We start from the raw sequence: 16955 nt of genomic DNA, 5'->3' as shown, positions 1-16955 counted from the left end.
TGCAGCTGCACTTGAAGAAGGCTTCTGTGGGATTCTGAGGCACAGAAGCCATCAGGTGTCCCTGCTCTGTGTGTGGCACAACAGAGAAAGTCAGAAGCTTGAGGTCAGCAGAAGCAAACTCAAAGCCTACATGTGTATGCTCACAGCGGACGCGGATAAAATCACTCCACTTTTCTGAGCCTCACCCCAGGCCCTGTCAAATGAGGAGAAGCCAGGATACAAGAGCTAAACCTTGACACATGTGAAGAACTGCAGAGCAAACTTCAGCTCCCTTTCTTCTTTCCTCTAATTCCAATGTTGAATATAACTTTCTATCTTTTTTTTTTTTTTTTTCTTTTTGAGACAGAGTCTTGCTCTGTCACCCAGGCTGGAGTGCAGTGGCGCTATCTCGGCTCACTGCAAGCTCCGCCTCCCAGGTTCACGCCATTCTCCTGCCTCAGTAGCTGGGACTACAGGCGCCCGCCACCACGCCCGGCTAATTTTTTAGTTGAGACGGGGTTTCAACATGTTAGTCAGGATGGTCTTGATCTCCTGACTTTGTGATCCACCTGCCTTGGCCTCCCAAAGTGCTGGGATTACAGGCGTGAGCCACCGCGCCCAGCCTTGAATATAACTTTCTAAGTGATTAGCGGGATCAGGATTTGCAAAACTATGGCTCAAACTCTGGCTGGGACTCCCTCTGGACTCAGGGTTACCCTGTGTTTAAAAAGCAGAGGGAGGCAAGGACAGGCAGAGTGATGGGATTTGTGGTCCCGAGGAACCCCCAACTCACCAATCAGCAGCTGCACAATGTTGGAGCCCGCGTACTTCCTCACATCCTCAATCCAGTGAGGCACTGACAGGAAGGAGCTCCTCTTGGTGATGTCGTAGGCGAGGATGGCCCCATTGGCACTGCGGTAGTAGCTCTGGGTGATGGTGCGGAACCGCTCCTGGCCAGCCGTGTCCCAGATCTGCAGCTAAAGAAATAGGGTTCCTCAGTGAACCCAGTGGCACAGGCTGAACATGGGGACAGGCAGAGTGACCCCACAGACCCACACCCAGAGCTGTGGTTCCACTGGGCTAGGAGGCCTTCTGAGCCCTTAGAAAGCAACTCAGTGGCTCAACCTTGTTGGAAAACCGGGGAAGCAAAGGGAAGGTGAGCAGCCCGTCCTGGCCCTCCAGGGTCCTCGGGGAATAGTGGAGGAAGGGGCATACTCTGAGCTGGCCCAGGTCCTCTGTGTGCCCCTCCATGTGCCCCTCTCCCCTTAGCACTGGGCCCACTGCTGGGAACACAGAACCACCAGTGCTCAAGCGGCCGGCGGCTGGAAAGCTGGCTCCAGGTGTACTGCGCCGCCAGCAGCGCACAAGGCCAGGTCCCCTCCCCTGCAAGAGCATCATGTACCCAGCTATATGTGAGGCTCCTCCAGCATTAGGGTTCCCTCAGGACTCTACAGCCTAGTGATGAGGGCTGTGGGAAAGGTGACTGGTGGTGGCAATGGGCAGAGTCCTCCCATGGGGCCTTTGAGTACAAGGCAGTTCCCATCAGCTGACCCAGCTTGGCCAAAGCAAGGAGCTTGGGGGCTTTTTCCACCCATATCTTCATTTAACACCTACTCTGCCCCACCTCCCACCAGACGTGGGCTGTGGAGGAGAGGTGCCCGTGGGCGGGAGGAGCTTCCCTAGCATCTTTTAGAAGCAGAGTCTGGCAGGATGGATACCAGGCCAGGCGGGGGCAGAGGTCTGTGGGGCTACTCCGGGAGATCACCAGCCAAGGTGCATATGCCAGGGCTCTCGGTGACCAAATGCCTCAGAGATTGGCTGTGCCTTCTCTGCCCCACCAATCACAGGTTTTTGTGGCTCTCTGAAGACAGACACCCAGCTTGTGGCGTATGCTGAGCTGCAGGTCCATCAGCCCCCTTTGCAGGCACAAACACTCGGGGTGCCTCTTTACCTAGTTCTCAAGATATATGAGAAAAGTCTTCCTCTCAAGGTCTGTCTGGGGTGGGGAAAGGCCACAGAGGCCCAGACAGTTCCTGAAGGCAGGGCCTCTGTCCCTAGCACTGTGGAGGTGACCACCATTTCCCCAGCACCAACACAGAGAAGTCTGAGAGTGAAAGCTCTGGGCCACAATGTGCCAAATACGACCCCTCTTTTCTGAGTTGTCCCATTTACTCCTCAGTAAATGGCTCCAAGAAAACCAGGCCTATGTTCCATAGTTCATGCGTCTAGCAGCTCACGCATGGCAACATGGGGTGACGTGCAAGGTTTATGTGTGCACCACACAAGTCTGGGATCCAGATAACCTCTGGTGTGGAGATAACTCGTCTCCACACATAACATGAAAGACACCAGCCAAACAACAGCAAAAACGCAACACAGAAGAAACAACACAGAGGCAAAGTCCTCAAACAATCATCAGTGTTTCAGAAATAGGGAAAGACTCACGGAATAAGAAAAGAATACTATCGGCCGGGCGCGGTGGCTCAAGCCTGTAATCCCAGCACTTTGGGAGGCTGAGACGGGCGGATCACGAGGTCAGGAGATCGAGACCATCCTGGCTAACACAGTGAAACCCCGTCTCTACTAAAAATACAAAAAACTAGCCGGGCGAGGTGGCGGGCGCCTGTAGTCCCAGCTACTCGGGAGGCTGAGGCAGGAGAATGGCGTAAACCCGAGAGGCAGAGCTTGCAGTGAGCTGAGATCCGGCCACTGCACTCCAGCCCCAGCGGCAGAGCGAGACTCTGTCTCAAAAAAAAAAAAAAAAAAAAAAAAAAAAAAAAAAAAAAAAAAAAAAGAAAAGAATACTATCTTTTTTGGCAAGGGGCATTCAGAAAGAAAAAAGAGCTCAATTAAAAATATGATAACATACATGAAAAATGCAAGATCAGGGTTGGAAGACAAAGTTGAAGAAATCCCTCCAAAGTAGAGAAAAAATACCAAGAAATGGAAAAGAAAGAAAATAAAATTGTGAGCCAGGCGCGGTGAGCCAGGCGCGGTGGCTCATGCTTGTAATCCCAGCACTTTGGGAGGCCGAGGCAGAAGGATCACCTGAGATCAAGAGTTCGAGACCAGCCTGGCCAACATGGTGAAACCCCATCTCTACTAAAAATAAAAAAGTTAACCGAGTGTGGTGGTGCACACCTGTAATCCCAGCTTGGGAAGGTTGAGGCAGGAGAACTGCTTGAACCTGGGAGTCAGAGGTTCCAGTAAGCCAAGATGGCGCCACTACACACCAGCCTGGATCACAGAGTGAGTGAGACCGTCTCAAAAACAAAAAAGAAAATTAAGAACCAGGCTTGGAGAGCAGGATAATCAGAGTTTCAGAAAAAGAGAACAATAAAATCAAGGAGAGGAAATCAAGTATTTCAAGAAAAGTATCCAGAATTGACTGGGGCCCACCAGGCACACACACACAATGGAGCAGAGCAGACCACACTGCATCCATGGGCGGAAATTGCAGAACGACAGGCAAGAAGAAAGAATACAAAAGACCCATGTGGCTGGCATTAGACAGCCAATGAAAAAATGCCTTAAAATGAGGAGAAAAATTATTTCCAACCTAGAATTCTCTGCCCAACCAACCAGTAGTCAAGTGTGAAGTTTAATAAAGGCATTCCCAGACATACAGTCCTCGAAAAATTCACGTTCCTGCCACCCTTCCTCAGGGAGTGACTGAAAGTTCCTCTACCTAAAGAAGTCAACAAAAAATAAGAAAATGTGGGATCCAGAAAACAGAAAGTTCAACTGAAAGGGGGGCAAAGGGAGATGCCAGGATGATGGAAAGGTAGATAGATCCCAAGATAATACCTAAGCAGCAGCCTAGACATCAGCCAACCTGGAGCTGGTAAGAGGGCTCCTGGAGCAGCTTCCAACCATGGCAGCATCACTGGTGGCAGAGTAGCCCTCCCTCCACACACACCACAGGACTGGAGAAAATATATGAGGCTGTCGTTTTTGGAATGTAGACAACAAGCAGCATGAGACCATAACCCCTAAAAGAGGAAAAACTCATGAAAGGCACCTCATGATCATCATGACGCTCTACCTGGGAGTTTCCTGACCATGGGGATAGAATCCAAGCAAAGCACAGTGGTCCCACTGAACTAAGGAGGCAGAGATCAGGGTCTGGAGTAGATTATGTGATGAAATGAGAAGACATATGTAGGGGGAGCCCAAAAGTCTATGTGAGGTGTCCCAGTGAGCTCTTGACCAGAGAGTGCCCCTTCCAGAGTTGAGAACAGACCAGAGATAGAGGTTCAGGAGTGCCAGGGGATGCTGAAGTTTCAAGCCAGACACAGTGAAGAGGCCTCATTAGTGTCTCATCAGTGCCCCATATATGAGCTGAGATATCAGAATGTCACTATGGGTGAGGACCATGCCTAAAGAAAGGCCTCTATAGACCTGCCCTAACCAACATAAGCCTTGGGTTTGGAGGTTGAGTTCTGCCACATTAGAGAGGCTCAGAAACACCTTCGTCTTTCCACATATCCACCCTAACAAAAAAAAAAAAAAAAAAAAAAGCCTAAACAAACAACTTCAAGGTGATCTGCCAGTAACTGAACTGACTACTAGGACAAGAATCAACACTCTTCTAAAGAAGATAACAGAATCCAGAGTCTCGTTATCAACCACAATTCCCATATACTATTGAAAATTCCTAAACATGTAAAAAATAGGAAAATATGAACCACAGATAGGGAAAAAGCAATCTACTGACACTGATGCCAAAATGGCCCAGATATTGCATTTAGTAGGGAGACTTTAAAGCAGTGATTTTAAATATGTTCAGAACATTACAAGGAAAGTATGTTTAAATAATTAAAGAAAAATATCATCATAATGAGTGGACGACTAGGGGATTTAAGGAAATAAATGAAAATTATTTCTTAAAACATTAAAAAATGTTTTATTAAACTATTTATTATTATTAAAATTACTGGCTGGGTGCAGTGCTTCACGCCCATAATCCCAGCACTTTGCAAGGCCAAGGCAGGTGGATCACCTGAGGTCAGGAGTTGAAGACCAGCCTGGCCAACATGGTAAAACTCCATCTCTACTAAAAATACAAAAATTAGCTGGGCATTGTGGTATGCTCCTGTAATCCCAGCTACTTGGGAGGCTGAGGCACGAGAATCCCTTGAACCTTGGAGGCAGAGGTTGCAGTGAGCCCAGATCACACTACTGCACTCCAGCCTGGATAACAGAGCAAGACTATCTCAAACAAAAATATAGATATTAAACTTAAAGTTTTTTTTTTTTTAGATGGAGTCTTGCTCTGTCGCCCAGGCTGGAGTGCAGCGGCGTGGTCTCGGCCCACTGCAACCTCTGCTTCCCGGGTTCATGCCATTCTCCTGCCTCAGCCTCCCAAGCAGCTGGGACTACAGGTGTCCACCACCATGCCCGGCTAATTTTTTGTATTTTTAGTAGAGATGGGGTTTCACTGTGTTAGCCAGGGTGGTCTCGATCTCCCGACCTAGTGATCCGCCCACCTCAGCGTCCCAAAGCACTGGGATTACAGGCATGAGCCACAGCGCTTGGCCTTAATTTTTGTTTTGAGACAGAGTTTTGCTTTGTTGCCCAGGCTGGAGTGCAATGGCATGGTCTTGGCTCACCGCCACCTCCTCCTCCTGGGTTCAAGTGATTCTCCTGCCTCAGTCTCCTGAGTAGCTGGGATTCTGGGCATGTGCCATCACACCCGGCTAATTTTGTATTTTTGGTAGAGACGGGGTTTCTCCATGTTGGTCAGGCTGGTCTCAAACTCCCGACCTCAGGTGATCCGCTCGCCTTGGCCTCCCAAAGTGCTGGGATTACAGGCGTGAGCCAGTGTGCCTGGCCTAAACTTAATTTTTAAATGAGTGGAAATTCTAGAACTAAAAATTATAATAAGTGAGGCTGGGTGCAGTGGCTCATGCTTGTAATCCCAGCACTTTGGGCGGCCGAGGCGGGCGGATCACAAGGTCAGGAGATCGAAACCATCCTGGCTAACACGGTGAAACCCCATCTCTACTAAAACTACAAAAAATTAGCTGGGCGTGGTGGCAGGTGCCTGTGGTCCCAGCTACTCGGGAGGCTGAGGCAGGAGAATGGCATGAACCCGGGAGGCCAGAGCTTGCAGTGAGCTGAGATCATGCCACTACACTCCCACCTGGGCAACAGAGCAAGACTCCGTCTCAAAAAAAAAAAAAAAATTATAATAAGTGGAAAATTCACTGGATGAGCTTAATAGCAGATTACAGATGGCAGAGAAAAAAAAATCAGTGAACCTGAAGAAAAATCAATAAAGAGTTAACATGAGGAAGGGGAAAAAAGATGGAAGAAAATGAATAAAATCACAAGGTATTGTGAGATAATACCAAACTGTCTCATACTCACATAATTGCAGTTCCAGGAAAAGATAGTGATAATGTGGGAAAAATACTCAAAGAACTAATGTTAGTGGCTGAAAAATCTCCAAATCTGATGAAACACACCTGGCTTAAAGATTCAAGAAGCTCAGCAAACCCCAAGCAGAAAAAATACAAAATACACCAAAGCAGATCACAGTCAGACTGACAGAAAATAAGAATAAAGGGGAAATATAAAAAACCGTCTGATAAAAGACATATTCCATACATGGGAACAACAATACAAATGACAAATAACCACTTCTCAGAATAATGGAGGCTAGAAGACAATGCTGAGAAGTGCTAAAAAGAAAAAAACAAGTGCGGAAAGAAAAAACTCTCAACGCTGAAGTCCTTGTCAAACAAAATTTTCCCTCATAAGACGGTAAAATCAAGACATTTTCAGATAAGTGGAAGTAGAGAGGAAAAAAGCTGCCCTGCAAAAAATGCCAGATGGTACCACCACACTCCAACCTGAGCAACAGACTGAGACCCTATTTCAAAAGAAGAGTTGGAAGTGGCTGCTCTAGGGCAGGGGGTTGGCAGTATCCTAAAACCTTCTGCTATCAATCCTTGTAGAACCAAATGACTCCTCAACCCATACGCAAGTGTAAGTTTGCTTAAAATAAAAACTAAATGAAAAACCAACAAAATAACTACTGATTAAGGCATGTAGGCCAACCAGCTGGTGAACTGTGGGCAGTAATGGAGAAGATATTTTGGGAAAGTAGACCCTTCCCATGGCTGGTAGTATTCCCACCCTATTCCCCCAAATTAGAGGAAGGGAAGGAAACAGGGCAGCGGTGGTACTCTGGGGCCAACAAGCCTGAGCTCATGACCTGACGCTCTGTCACCAGCTTTGTGTCTCCAGGCTAAAAGTTCAACCTGTTTTTCTTTTTTTTTTTGAGATGAGTCTCGTTCTGTCACCCAGGCTGGAGTGCAGTAGCGTGATCTCTGCTCACTGCAACTTCCGTCTCCCAGGTTGAAGCAATTCTCCTGCCTCAGCCTCCTGAGTAGCTGGGATTACAGGCGTGTGCCACCACACCCGGCTAATTTTTGTATTTTTAGTAGAAATGGGGTTTCGCCATGTTGGCCTGGCTGGTCTCGAACTCCTGACCTCAGGTGATCCGCCCACCTCGGCTTCCCAAAGTGCTGGGATTGCAGGCATGAGCCACCGTGCCCGGCCATTCTGTTTTTCATCCATACAAAAAGGCGCTGTCAGTCAAATGACCAAATCCTTGTGCCCAAGTGCTAGCATGGAGAAGGTGCTGATAAATGCATCCGTTTAACAATATTTACTGAGCTATTATAATTTTGTGGCAAACATTTTTAATATACACAAAGGAACTTTAATGCAAATAAGAATATATGAAGTATCAAAAGAAAAATATATTGGGCCGTGTACGAGTCGTTCATTTTTCATTCAACATGTGCTGAGCTCCTGCCTTGTCCTAGTCTCTGCTCTGATAACTGGGGATATAGCAGGGAATGGAGCAAAACCAGCTCCATTCTAGTAAGAGGAGATAGAATGTGCCACAGATCCTTTTAAAAGGCGATCATGGCCCGGCGCGGTGGCTCAAGCCTGTAATCCCAGCACTTTGGGAGGCCGAGACGGGCGGATCACGAGGTCAGGAGATCGAGACCATCTGGCTAACACGGTGAAACCCCGTCTCTACTAAAAAATACAAAAAAGTAGCCAGGTGAGGTGGCAGGCGCCTGTAGTCCCAGCTACTCGGGAGGCTGAGGCAGGAGAATGGCATAAACCTGGGAGGCGGAGCTTGCAGTGAGCTGAGATCCGGCCACTGCACCCCAGCCTGGGCGGCAGAGCAAGACTCCGTCTCAAAAAAAAAAAAAAAAAAAAAAAAGGTGATCATGAGCATGCTACAGAACGTGAAAGTCAGGGAGAGAGCCTCAGGGGTGGGTGCCAGCCTACTTGACAATCTGAGAAACTGTCTGCGCTGAGGCCTGAGTGATGAAGAGCCAACCACAGGGACGGTGTTCAGGTGGGGGAAAAGGGTGAAGGCTCAGAGGCAGGAGGATGCTTACTGTGCTAGAGGCATAGAAAGGTCAGTGTTGACAGATGGATGTGAAGAAGGAAACTGGGAGGAGACATGTTCAGAGACATGGGCCAGAGCCACAGCATATAGGATCTTACAGGCCAAAGTCAAGATTGTGGATTTCATTTTTCTTGCAATGTGAAGTCACTAGAGATTGTCTCAGGCAGGGAAATATGAGCCGGTCTCCTCTTTTCTCCCACTCACATATCTTATCAGTGCACCCTGCACTCCAGCCACAGCTGCAACAACCAGCTTTGCACACACACAAAGGCCTGCCCGCACCGGACCCCTCACTCCCTGCCTGGGAGCATCTCTGAGTCTGGCCAGGGAGTCCTGTCGGAAACCACTGTGTACTCATGCCTCCATGACCCAGAAGAGAGGGACCTCCCCACCCTAGGGATCACCGTGACTGACGGGAAACAGGGATAAAGCTCTCCTCTCCCACCTCTCTGAGGGACCACTGTGAGACACATTCCTCATGCACTTTGCAAAGTCCTCAGGGTCAAGACCACTGCCCGTGGCAGCTAACTGAAAGATGCAGCTCTATCTAAGCCTTGCCTCCTTCCCCAGGCCAGTCTCCAAAGGGGAAGCCCGGACTAAGACAAGATGTGCTCTGGTTTGTTTTTAAAATATCATGGCCAGGCGCAGTGGCTCATGCCTGTAATCCCAGCACTTTGGGAGGCCGAGGCGGGTGGATCACGAGGTCAGGAGATCGAGACCGTCCTGGCTAATACGGTGAAAACCCATCTCTACTAAAAATACAAAAAATTAGCTGGGCATGCTGGCGGTCGCCTGTAGTCCCAGTTACTCAGGAGGCTGAGGCAGAAGAATGGCGTGAACCCGGGAGGCGGAGCTTGCAGTGAGCTGAGATCGCACCACTGCATTCCAGGCCTGGGCGACAGAGCAAGACTCGTCTCAAAAAATAATAATAATAATAATCACTCAGGTCACTGGGTGGAGAACAGTCCTGTCATGGGATCACAGAGAGGGCTTAGTGTAACAGGCAGCTTGATCACTTCACCCATGCCTACTCTATTCCAAGAGGAGGGAGAAGCCAAGCCTGGAGACCCCTCTTCACCCCAACCAAGCCAGCTGGCATTAGGCAGCACCCAAAGGAGGCTGGATGAGAGTTGAATGCCTGTGATCTGCCACTTTAGCTACGCTACTTGAGAAACAGGCAGATGACAAGACACAGCAAACAGGAACCATCATACCATCTATTGGAGAGGCCAGGCCTAGGCTCAGTGTCTCAGAAGGCAAGCAGACCCACCCTGTGGACTTGTGGGGGTTCTGGCCATCTCACTCGTCCTTGCCACTGCCTGCAGGCAGAGACCAGGAGCCGACATTATAGAGGAAAGAGGGAGGCTCTGAGGGGTGCCAGGACTCGGCCAAGGAATCCCAACGCAGAGTCCTGGACTCCAGGCTGGCTGTCTCTCTGCCTTGGGAGAGGCCGGGACCAGCAGGGACACATGGGCTCTGAGTCCCCACTGCATCTGCCCTAGCTGTGCCCTCCTTCTGCCCACTTATCCCCACCTCCCTACTGCTACTCCAGCTTCTTACCAGGGTCTACACAAATGGCCTCAGGCCTGTCTCCACACCTCCACTTCACCCAGTCCATTTTCGGCACACAGCACAGTGCAGCATCTGAAACAGTGCTAGGATCTTGTAACTCCTCTGCCCTCAACCCTTGGGTAGCAACCCCAGGATCTGCCTCTTGCCATTCCTAAGAGTATTGCAAGGCCTCTGCATCAAGGACATTGCCCTTGGTGTTCCCTGCCTGAAAAGCTCTCCCAGACGCCCATGTGACTGGCCTCCTCATTCATTCCCATCTATGCTTTTTTTTTTGAGACGGAGACTTGCTCTGTTGCCCAGGCTGGAGTGCAGTGGCCAGATCTCAGCTCACTGCAAGCTCTGCTTCCCGGGTTTACGCCATTCTCCTGCCTCAGCCTCCCCAGTAGCTGGGACTACAGGTGCCCGCCACCTCGCCCGGCTAGTTTTTTGTATTTTTTAGTAGAGACGGGGTTTCACCGGGTTAGCCAGGATGGTCTCGATCTCCTGACCTTGTGATCCGCCCGTCTCGGCCTCCCAAAGTGCTGGGATTACAGGCTTGAGCCACCACGCCCGGCCTTTTTTTTTTTTTTTTTTTTTAAGATGAAGTCTCACTCTGTCACCCAGGCTGGAGTGCAGTGGTACAATCTCGGGCTTGCTGCAACCTCCGCCTCCCAGGTTAAAGTGATTCTGCTGCCTCAGCCTCTCAAGTAGCTGGGATTACAGGTGTTTGCCACCATGCCCAGCTAATTCTTATATTTTTAGTAGAGACAGGGTTTCACCATGTTTATCAGGCTGGTCTTGAACTCCTGACCTTGGTGATCCGCCCGCCTTGGCCTCCCAAAGCGCTGGGATTACAGGCGTGAGCCACCACACCTGACCAAGAGGCCTTTCTTAAAAAGAGCAGTCCCATCCTGTCCCAACCGCAATTTATTTTTTAGTGCACATCACTGCCTGACATGCACACACATACTTTTTAAATGTTTACTCTCTCTGCCTCATGAGTTCCACAAGGGCACAGGCCGCATCGGTCTGGTTTTCTGCAATCTGCACAGCACCTAGCACAGTGCCTGCCATGTAGAAGGTGCCCGACAGAAACATAATCTGGAGGAATGAGTACTGAGGACCATTTTGCCTTGGAAGCCTTTCACACTGCCATTGAATGAGCTGCACACTGTTATGGCTAAGAGTGTTTTTCACTGCCCACAGGACATAAATGGCCTTAAACTGCTGAAAACATCTGCCAAGTTGAGAATGGGAACCCCACTTTCTCTACTCCCCACCCCCAAGCCCTCCTCCTGCACACTCCCCTGACCAGCCACTAACCTGACCAGCTAACAGGGACTCTAAACTGTGAATGAGCTCCAAGCCCTCTCACCTAGCACATCACCAACTATTTGAACTTTTCCCAGTAGGCTTGTCTTATAATTGACCTTCAGGGAAGGGTGAAGTCCAGAAGCATCTGCTGGACCCAGAGGGTATGGGTAAGGCCTAATTAGGAAAGAAAAAGGGCTGCCAGAGTGTGTATGCTCAGAAAAGCAGCACTCCCCCTCCTCTCCCACTCAGCAAGCATTAGCAGGTAAGTTTCATATGGGGTGGAGATTTCAAGGCTGCAAGGGTTTCAGTCCTGGGCTTCGGGCCCTTCTTTCACCTTAGTGACAGAAGGGCTCAGTCCTGCCAATCACTGCCTCAGTGGGGAAGCACGTGTTGGGTGAAGGATGAGGCTTCTTTCCTTTTCTAAGCTCCAAACATAACTCCCAGCTTATACTACCCTCTGACTCTCCACACTCATGACAAAGCAGTGCTTTTCTCACTGTTATCTTTTCTGGGATAAACTGCATTCATCTTAACCTTTTGATGCACTCCTACCTACCCTTCAGGACCCCAGTTCAAAAGTCTCTCATTTTCCCTGACACCATGGGCCATGGGCCAACCCTGAGCATGTTCCCATATGTTCCTTCATGTTCCCCTAACTGTTTACTCTTGCCCCTACAGCAACACACATCACAGAGTGGGTTATCCATCTAAGTCAAATGTCCCACACTATTGGGCTTTGGGGCCAGATGAGGAACATAAAAGGCAGTAAGAAGACAGGACTGGTGGGACTTGCTGGCAATCAGAAAAGGATATGATATCTAAAACAAGTTCAATAGTAACAAACCAGGCAACCACCCTTCTGCTGGCCAAACAAAACGGGCTTTAGGCCAGGTGTGGTGGCTCACTTTGGGAGGCTGAGATGGGCAAATTACCTCAGGCCAGCAGTTCAAGACCAGCCTGGCCAACGTGACGAAATCTTGTCTCTACTAAAAATACAAAAATTAGCTGGGCGAGATGGTACATGTCTGTCATCCTGGTTACTTGGGAGGCTGAAGCACGAGAACTGCTTGAACCTGGGAGGTGGAGGTTGCAGTGAGCCGAGATTGTGCCACTGCACTCCAGCCTGGGCAACAGAGTGAAACTCCATCTCAAAAAACAAACAAACAAACAAACAAAAAACCCAAAAAAACGGGGCTAGGCGCAGTGGCTCATGCCTGTAATCCCAGCACTTTGGGAGGCAAGGCAGGCGAATCACCTGAGGTCAAGAGTTCGAGAGCAGCCTGGCCAACATGGTGAAACGCTGTCTCTACTAAAAATACAAAAATTAGCTGTGCATGGTGGTGGATGCCTATAATCGCATCCAGGAGGCTGAGGCAGGATAATCACTTGAACCCGGGAGGCGGAGGATGCAGTGAGCCGAGGCCATGCCATTGCACTCTAGCCTGGGCAACAAGAGTGAAACTCCATCTCACAAAAAAAAAAAAAAAAAAAAGTTAACATTAAAAAAACAAACAAAAAGCGGGCTTTGTAGTGGAAACTGACCTCGGGCTACTGCTTGGCTCCTGGTTCCTATGTCCATCTCTTGCCACCAGGAATGGATTCCCTAAGGAGAAAGACCCTGTCTTATTCCTCTTGACACCATCAATACTTGCACAGTGCCTGCAGAGAAGGGCCTCAACACATCAGCAGTCCACTGTGGGCAGGTCCCAGTAGTCAGGCCCATGCAGCGGGGCTGAAAGCTGCTTTCCAGGGATTCCTGGTTCACATTCCCACTGAGTGAGTTCAGATGTGCCCCAGTGGGAAATCAATCCTGCCTACTAGGTTAAAAGCACCACTGAAGTTCAGCTCTGGGACCTGTGTCCAGCATCTGTCCCTCCCAATGGAAACAGGAAGGTTTTATTTGACGAAACTTTCTCCTGAGTAACGAAGCAGGCGGTGGGAAGTTCCTTGCTTCTTCATATTAGAGAAGGACCTTGGAAAAGTTAGTTCTCAAGACAAACTCTGAAAACTGTTCAGACTGACCCAAATACAAGTTCCTGAGCTATTTTTCATTGTGTCTTGGGATGTGGTGAGTCAAACCAGGAGATGGAGTTTGTGGGCCATGCCAGCTCCTGACTGCCACTGTCCCTCCTCCCACCGTGCTGCGGTCCTCCAGGGAAGGGTTTGGCCCTGGGCTTGCAAGCAGGCCACAAGCCAGGGAGTGAAGCACTATGAAGTGCCATGGTAAGACAGCAAAACCTCTAGCATATTAACCGGCTAAGGACACAGCCTGCCACCATTTGGCCAGACAGGTGGAGAGAGACCAAAGTGAGGACAAGAAAGGTAAGACCAGGCTGTACCAGCAACACAGGCTGGCGGCAGGCAGAGCAGACTGCAACGCATGCAGTCTGGTGTCAGGGGGCACAAATTCTCTGCAGTAGGGGAGTAGAGGACCAAGACAGACTCTCGTGCCCAAAATTCCTCCCGCCTCTTAAACATGAGTGCCTCAAGGCCCAACATGAGAAATGGCTTTCTTTGTCCCTTGTTAAAATGCAGCTCTCCTTGGGAGGCTTGGTGGCGACGCTGAGTGAAGAAAAATTCAGGATGTGCGTTCCTGTTCCTGTGCTCCACCAGCATGAGATGAGGGAAGGCCCCTTCGGCTTCTCGCAGTTCGAGTTTCCTCCCCAGTCACCCAGGAAGTACAGTAACCCACCATGTTTTGTAGAGCCGGTGAAAGCAAGAGGCCAGAGGCCCTGAAAGTCAGAAGGCAGAGTTCTGTGGGCGCCTGGCACTGTCTGTCAGTGCTCCCTGTGTGTCAGGCCATTTCATCCCGTGACAACCCTAGAAGGTCGGTCTCATTACTCCTTATGTCTGAGGGGTCACAGGAATGAAGCATCAGCAGAGGTCTGACTCTGAAGCCTGGTGTCCTTTACTGTGGACATGGCTCCTCCACAAGCACATAGAAACTGCTTCCAAGAAATCTCACTGCCACTGGCACCTCCTGTAGGAATCAAACCCTTTCCTGAACAGCTTGGATGGGAAAAAGGTGCACTGTGGAAAATGATCCTGGCCTCTGGCCAACAGGTCCTGCCTCTTCTGCTTGCCAAGTGCCACCTCTTCCAGGTATTCCTCTTCCTCGCAGGAAGCTAAGGGCATCTACGACTAGCCTGCTGCCACCCAAACAGCTTGCTTGCTTGCAGGCTCCTTGCGGCACGAGGGAAACATTTGGTAATGAGGAAACTAAGGCAGCACGCAGGAGCTTGCAGTGGGCACCGCTAAGCCGGGAGGCCCATCAGGAAGGGCTTTCAGCAAGCATTGACAGCATCCTCAGAGTCAGAGCTGCAAGCGCCAGTGTCCTTGGTAGACAGCCTCCTGGAGCCCTCACAGCCTCCACAAGAATTCCCGTAAACCCCACACCTCTTTTCCCCAAATTCCTCAGCTGCAAGGGCCCAGGCACAAGGGATTCAGATGTCCTGTGGCCCACACTGAACAACGCCAACCCTCAAACCATCCCTCCAGTTTCCTACTACTTTGGTCATCAGCGATATCCCAGACTGGCCTCACGTGTCCATCACCCTCACCCTGCACACCATTCAGTTGCCTCATCAACTCTCTAGAGCAAACCCTCCTCCCCGGGCTCCCAGGCACAGTTGGCCGTTTCACTGCCTATGGCCCCCAGGCCCATGACCTGCCAGTGCCACCAGGCTGGCCCTCATACTTGCCATGCCCTCATCTGCCCCCATTCTCCAGCTGCACGTAGCTTGGACAAACATCACACTCCTCCCTCCCAAGGCCACAGCTCTGCACAGAGGCGGCCGTGGCATTCAAAGCCCTGCCCATCTCACTTCCCTAGGAATCCCTCACGAATCTTCCAGGGCCTCCCTCTCTTTCACGCCTCTGTGGCCCTGAGAAATGTGGATTAAAGCCCCCCGCCAAGCTCCACAGAACTCAGCATGCCTCCCTAGGACAGCCACGGCAGCCACATGGCCCTGCCTTCCAGGAACAGCCCTGACTGTCCATGTTTGGCCGGCTGTTGCCACAACGTGTGGAGGTGAAAGATGAGTACTTGTCAGGCCATGCAGTCCAACTCTTGCTTCAGAAGTCTCAGTTACCACAGCCACAGCATTAATAGCATTGTATGCTAATTATCTGTCTACATATATTTTCTCCACCAGAGGTGAGTCCCCAAACAGAGACTGCCTCTTATTTACCTTTCTCTCTCTGGTGCCTAGAACAGTGCCTGGGAGAGAGCAGGTACCTAAGGAATGAATGAACAAATAAACCATACACAAGTCACCATGCTATGTAATTTACATACAGGGTGTCAGATGGGTAATTCCCAGCCAACAACCATAACTAAACTAGACAGAGCACCACCTTCCAGGTTTCAAGGGTTCTTCCCTTTTAGCCCCATTTCAACTTGTCTGGTGCTCCAGATGGAAGGCCGTAGCTCTTAAGCGATCAAGAAACACAAGTCAAAAGAACAGAGAAATCTTTAGAAATCAACAGAAATGGAGAAAGCTGGTAAACACCACCCTAACCAGGTGATCGAACAGGCCCCATTACTAGTGGGGAACCTGGCACCAGGGGCTGCCTCCCGTGCTGCAGGATGAAGCCTACAACATCCCCTAGGATACATTCTTGCCAGAAGGGTTTAACTTGAGGCTCATCGAGTCCTCACACTTCCAGCTTACAGGAAATATAAGGAATAAAGAAACAAGTGAAAAAACAACATAAGGAAACTATGAGAAAAAACTAGAAGGTGACTCTAACAACAACAACAAAAAATCATGGCATATACTCATCTATAAATTAATTTTTAAAAATCAATGTCATTTGGCTGGGTATGGCGGCTCATGCCTGTAATCCCAGCACTTTGGGAGGCCGAGGCGGGTGGATCACGAGGTCAGGAGATTGAGACCATCCTGGCTAACATGGTGAAACCCCATCTTTACTAAAAATACAAAAAATGTGCTGGGTGTGGTGGTGGGTGCCTGTAGTCCCAGCTACTTGGGAGGCTGAGGTAGGAGAATGGTGTGAACCCAGGAAGCGGAGCTTGCAGTGAGCCGAGATCGTGCCACTGCACTCCAGCCTGGGCGACAGACCGCTACTCCGTCTCAAAAAAAAAAAAAAAAAAAAACCAAAACCACAAAATAAAATAAAAATTAAAAATTAAAAAGTTGCATGTAGTCGGGCGCGGTGGCTCACGCCTGTAATTCCAACACTTTGGGAGGCCAAGGTAGGCAGATCACTTGAGGTCGGGAGTTTCGAGACCAGCCTGACCAACATGGAGAAATCCTGTCTCTACTAAAAATACAAAATTAGCTGGGCGTGGTGGCACATGCCTGTAATCCCAGCTACTTGGGAGGCTAAGGCAGGAGAACTGCTTGAACCCGGGAGGTGGAGGTTGCAGTGAGCCAAGATCGTGCCATTGTACTCCAGCCTGGTCAACAAGAGCAAAACTCCATCTAAAAAAAAAAAAAAAAAAAAAACAGTTGCATGTTAACGTATTCAGGTATGAAGTATGATGTTTACAACTTACTTTAAAATTTTTTTAAAAAATGTGTATTATGGCCGGGTATGGTGGCTCACACCTATGATCCCAATACTTTCGGAGGCCGAGGTGGGCGGGTCACCTGACTTCAGGAGTTCGAGAGCAGCCTGACCAACATAGCAAAACACAACCTTTACT

At 49.6% G+C, this 16955-nt stretch overlaps 1 protein-coding gene across 4 annotated transcripts in view; it reads right to left on the bottom strand.

Annotated features, from left to right (window-relative positions):
* The window catches only part of RAB43 (RAB43, member RAS oncogene family), a 40442-nt gene that overhangs the window by 6283 nt on the left and 17204 nt on the right, over positions 1–16955 (bottom strand). For 3 of the 4 annotated variants that reach the window (XM_005571741.4, XM_015431330.3, XM_065539059.2), the window contains exon 2: positions 773–956. In XM_005571741.4, coding sequence (XP_005571798.1) covers positions 773–956 — 184 coding nt within the window. The remainder of the gene's footprint in view (positions 1–772; positions 957–16955) is intronic. The other variant, XM_045385649.3, reaches the window with a different exon arrangement.

This window comes from Macaca fascicularis, chromosome 2, assembly GCF_037993035.2.
Source record: "Macaca fascicularis isolate 582-1 chromosome 2, T2T-MFA8v1.1".
NCBI lineage: Eukaryota > Metazoa > Chordata > Mammalia > Primates > Cercopithecidae > Macaca > Macaca fascicularis.
Note: the sequence above shows the minus strand (reverse complement) of the source record. Positions and strands in the feature narration are given on the sequence as shown.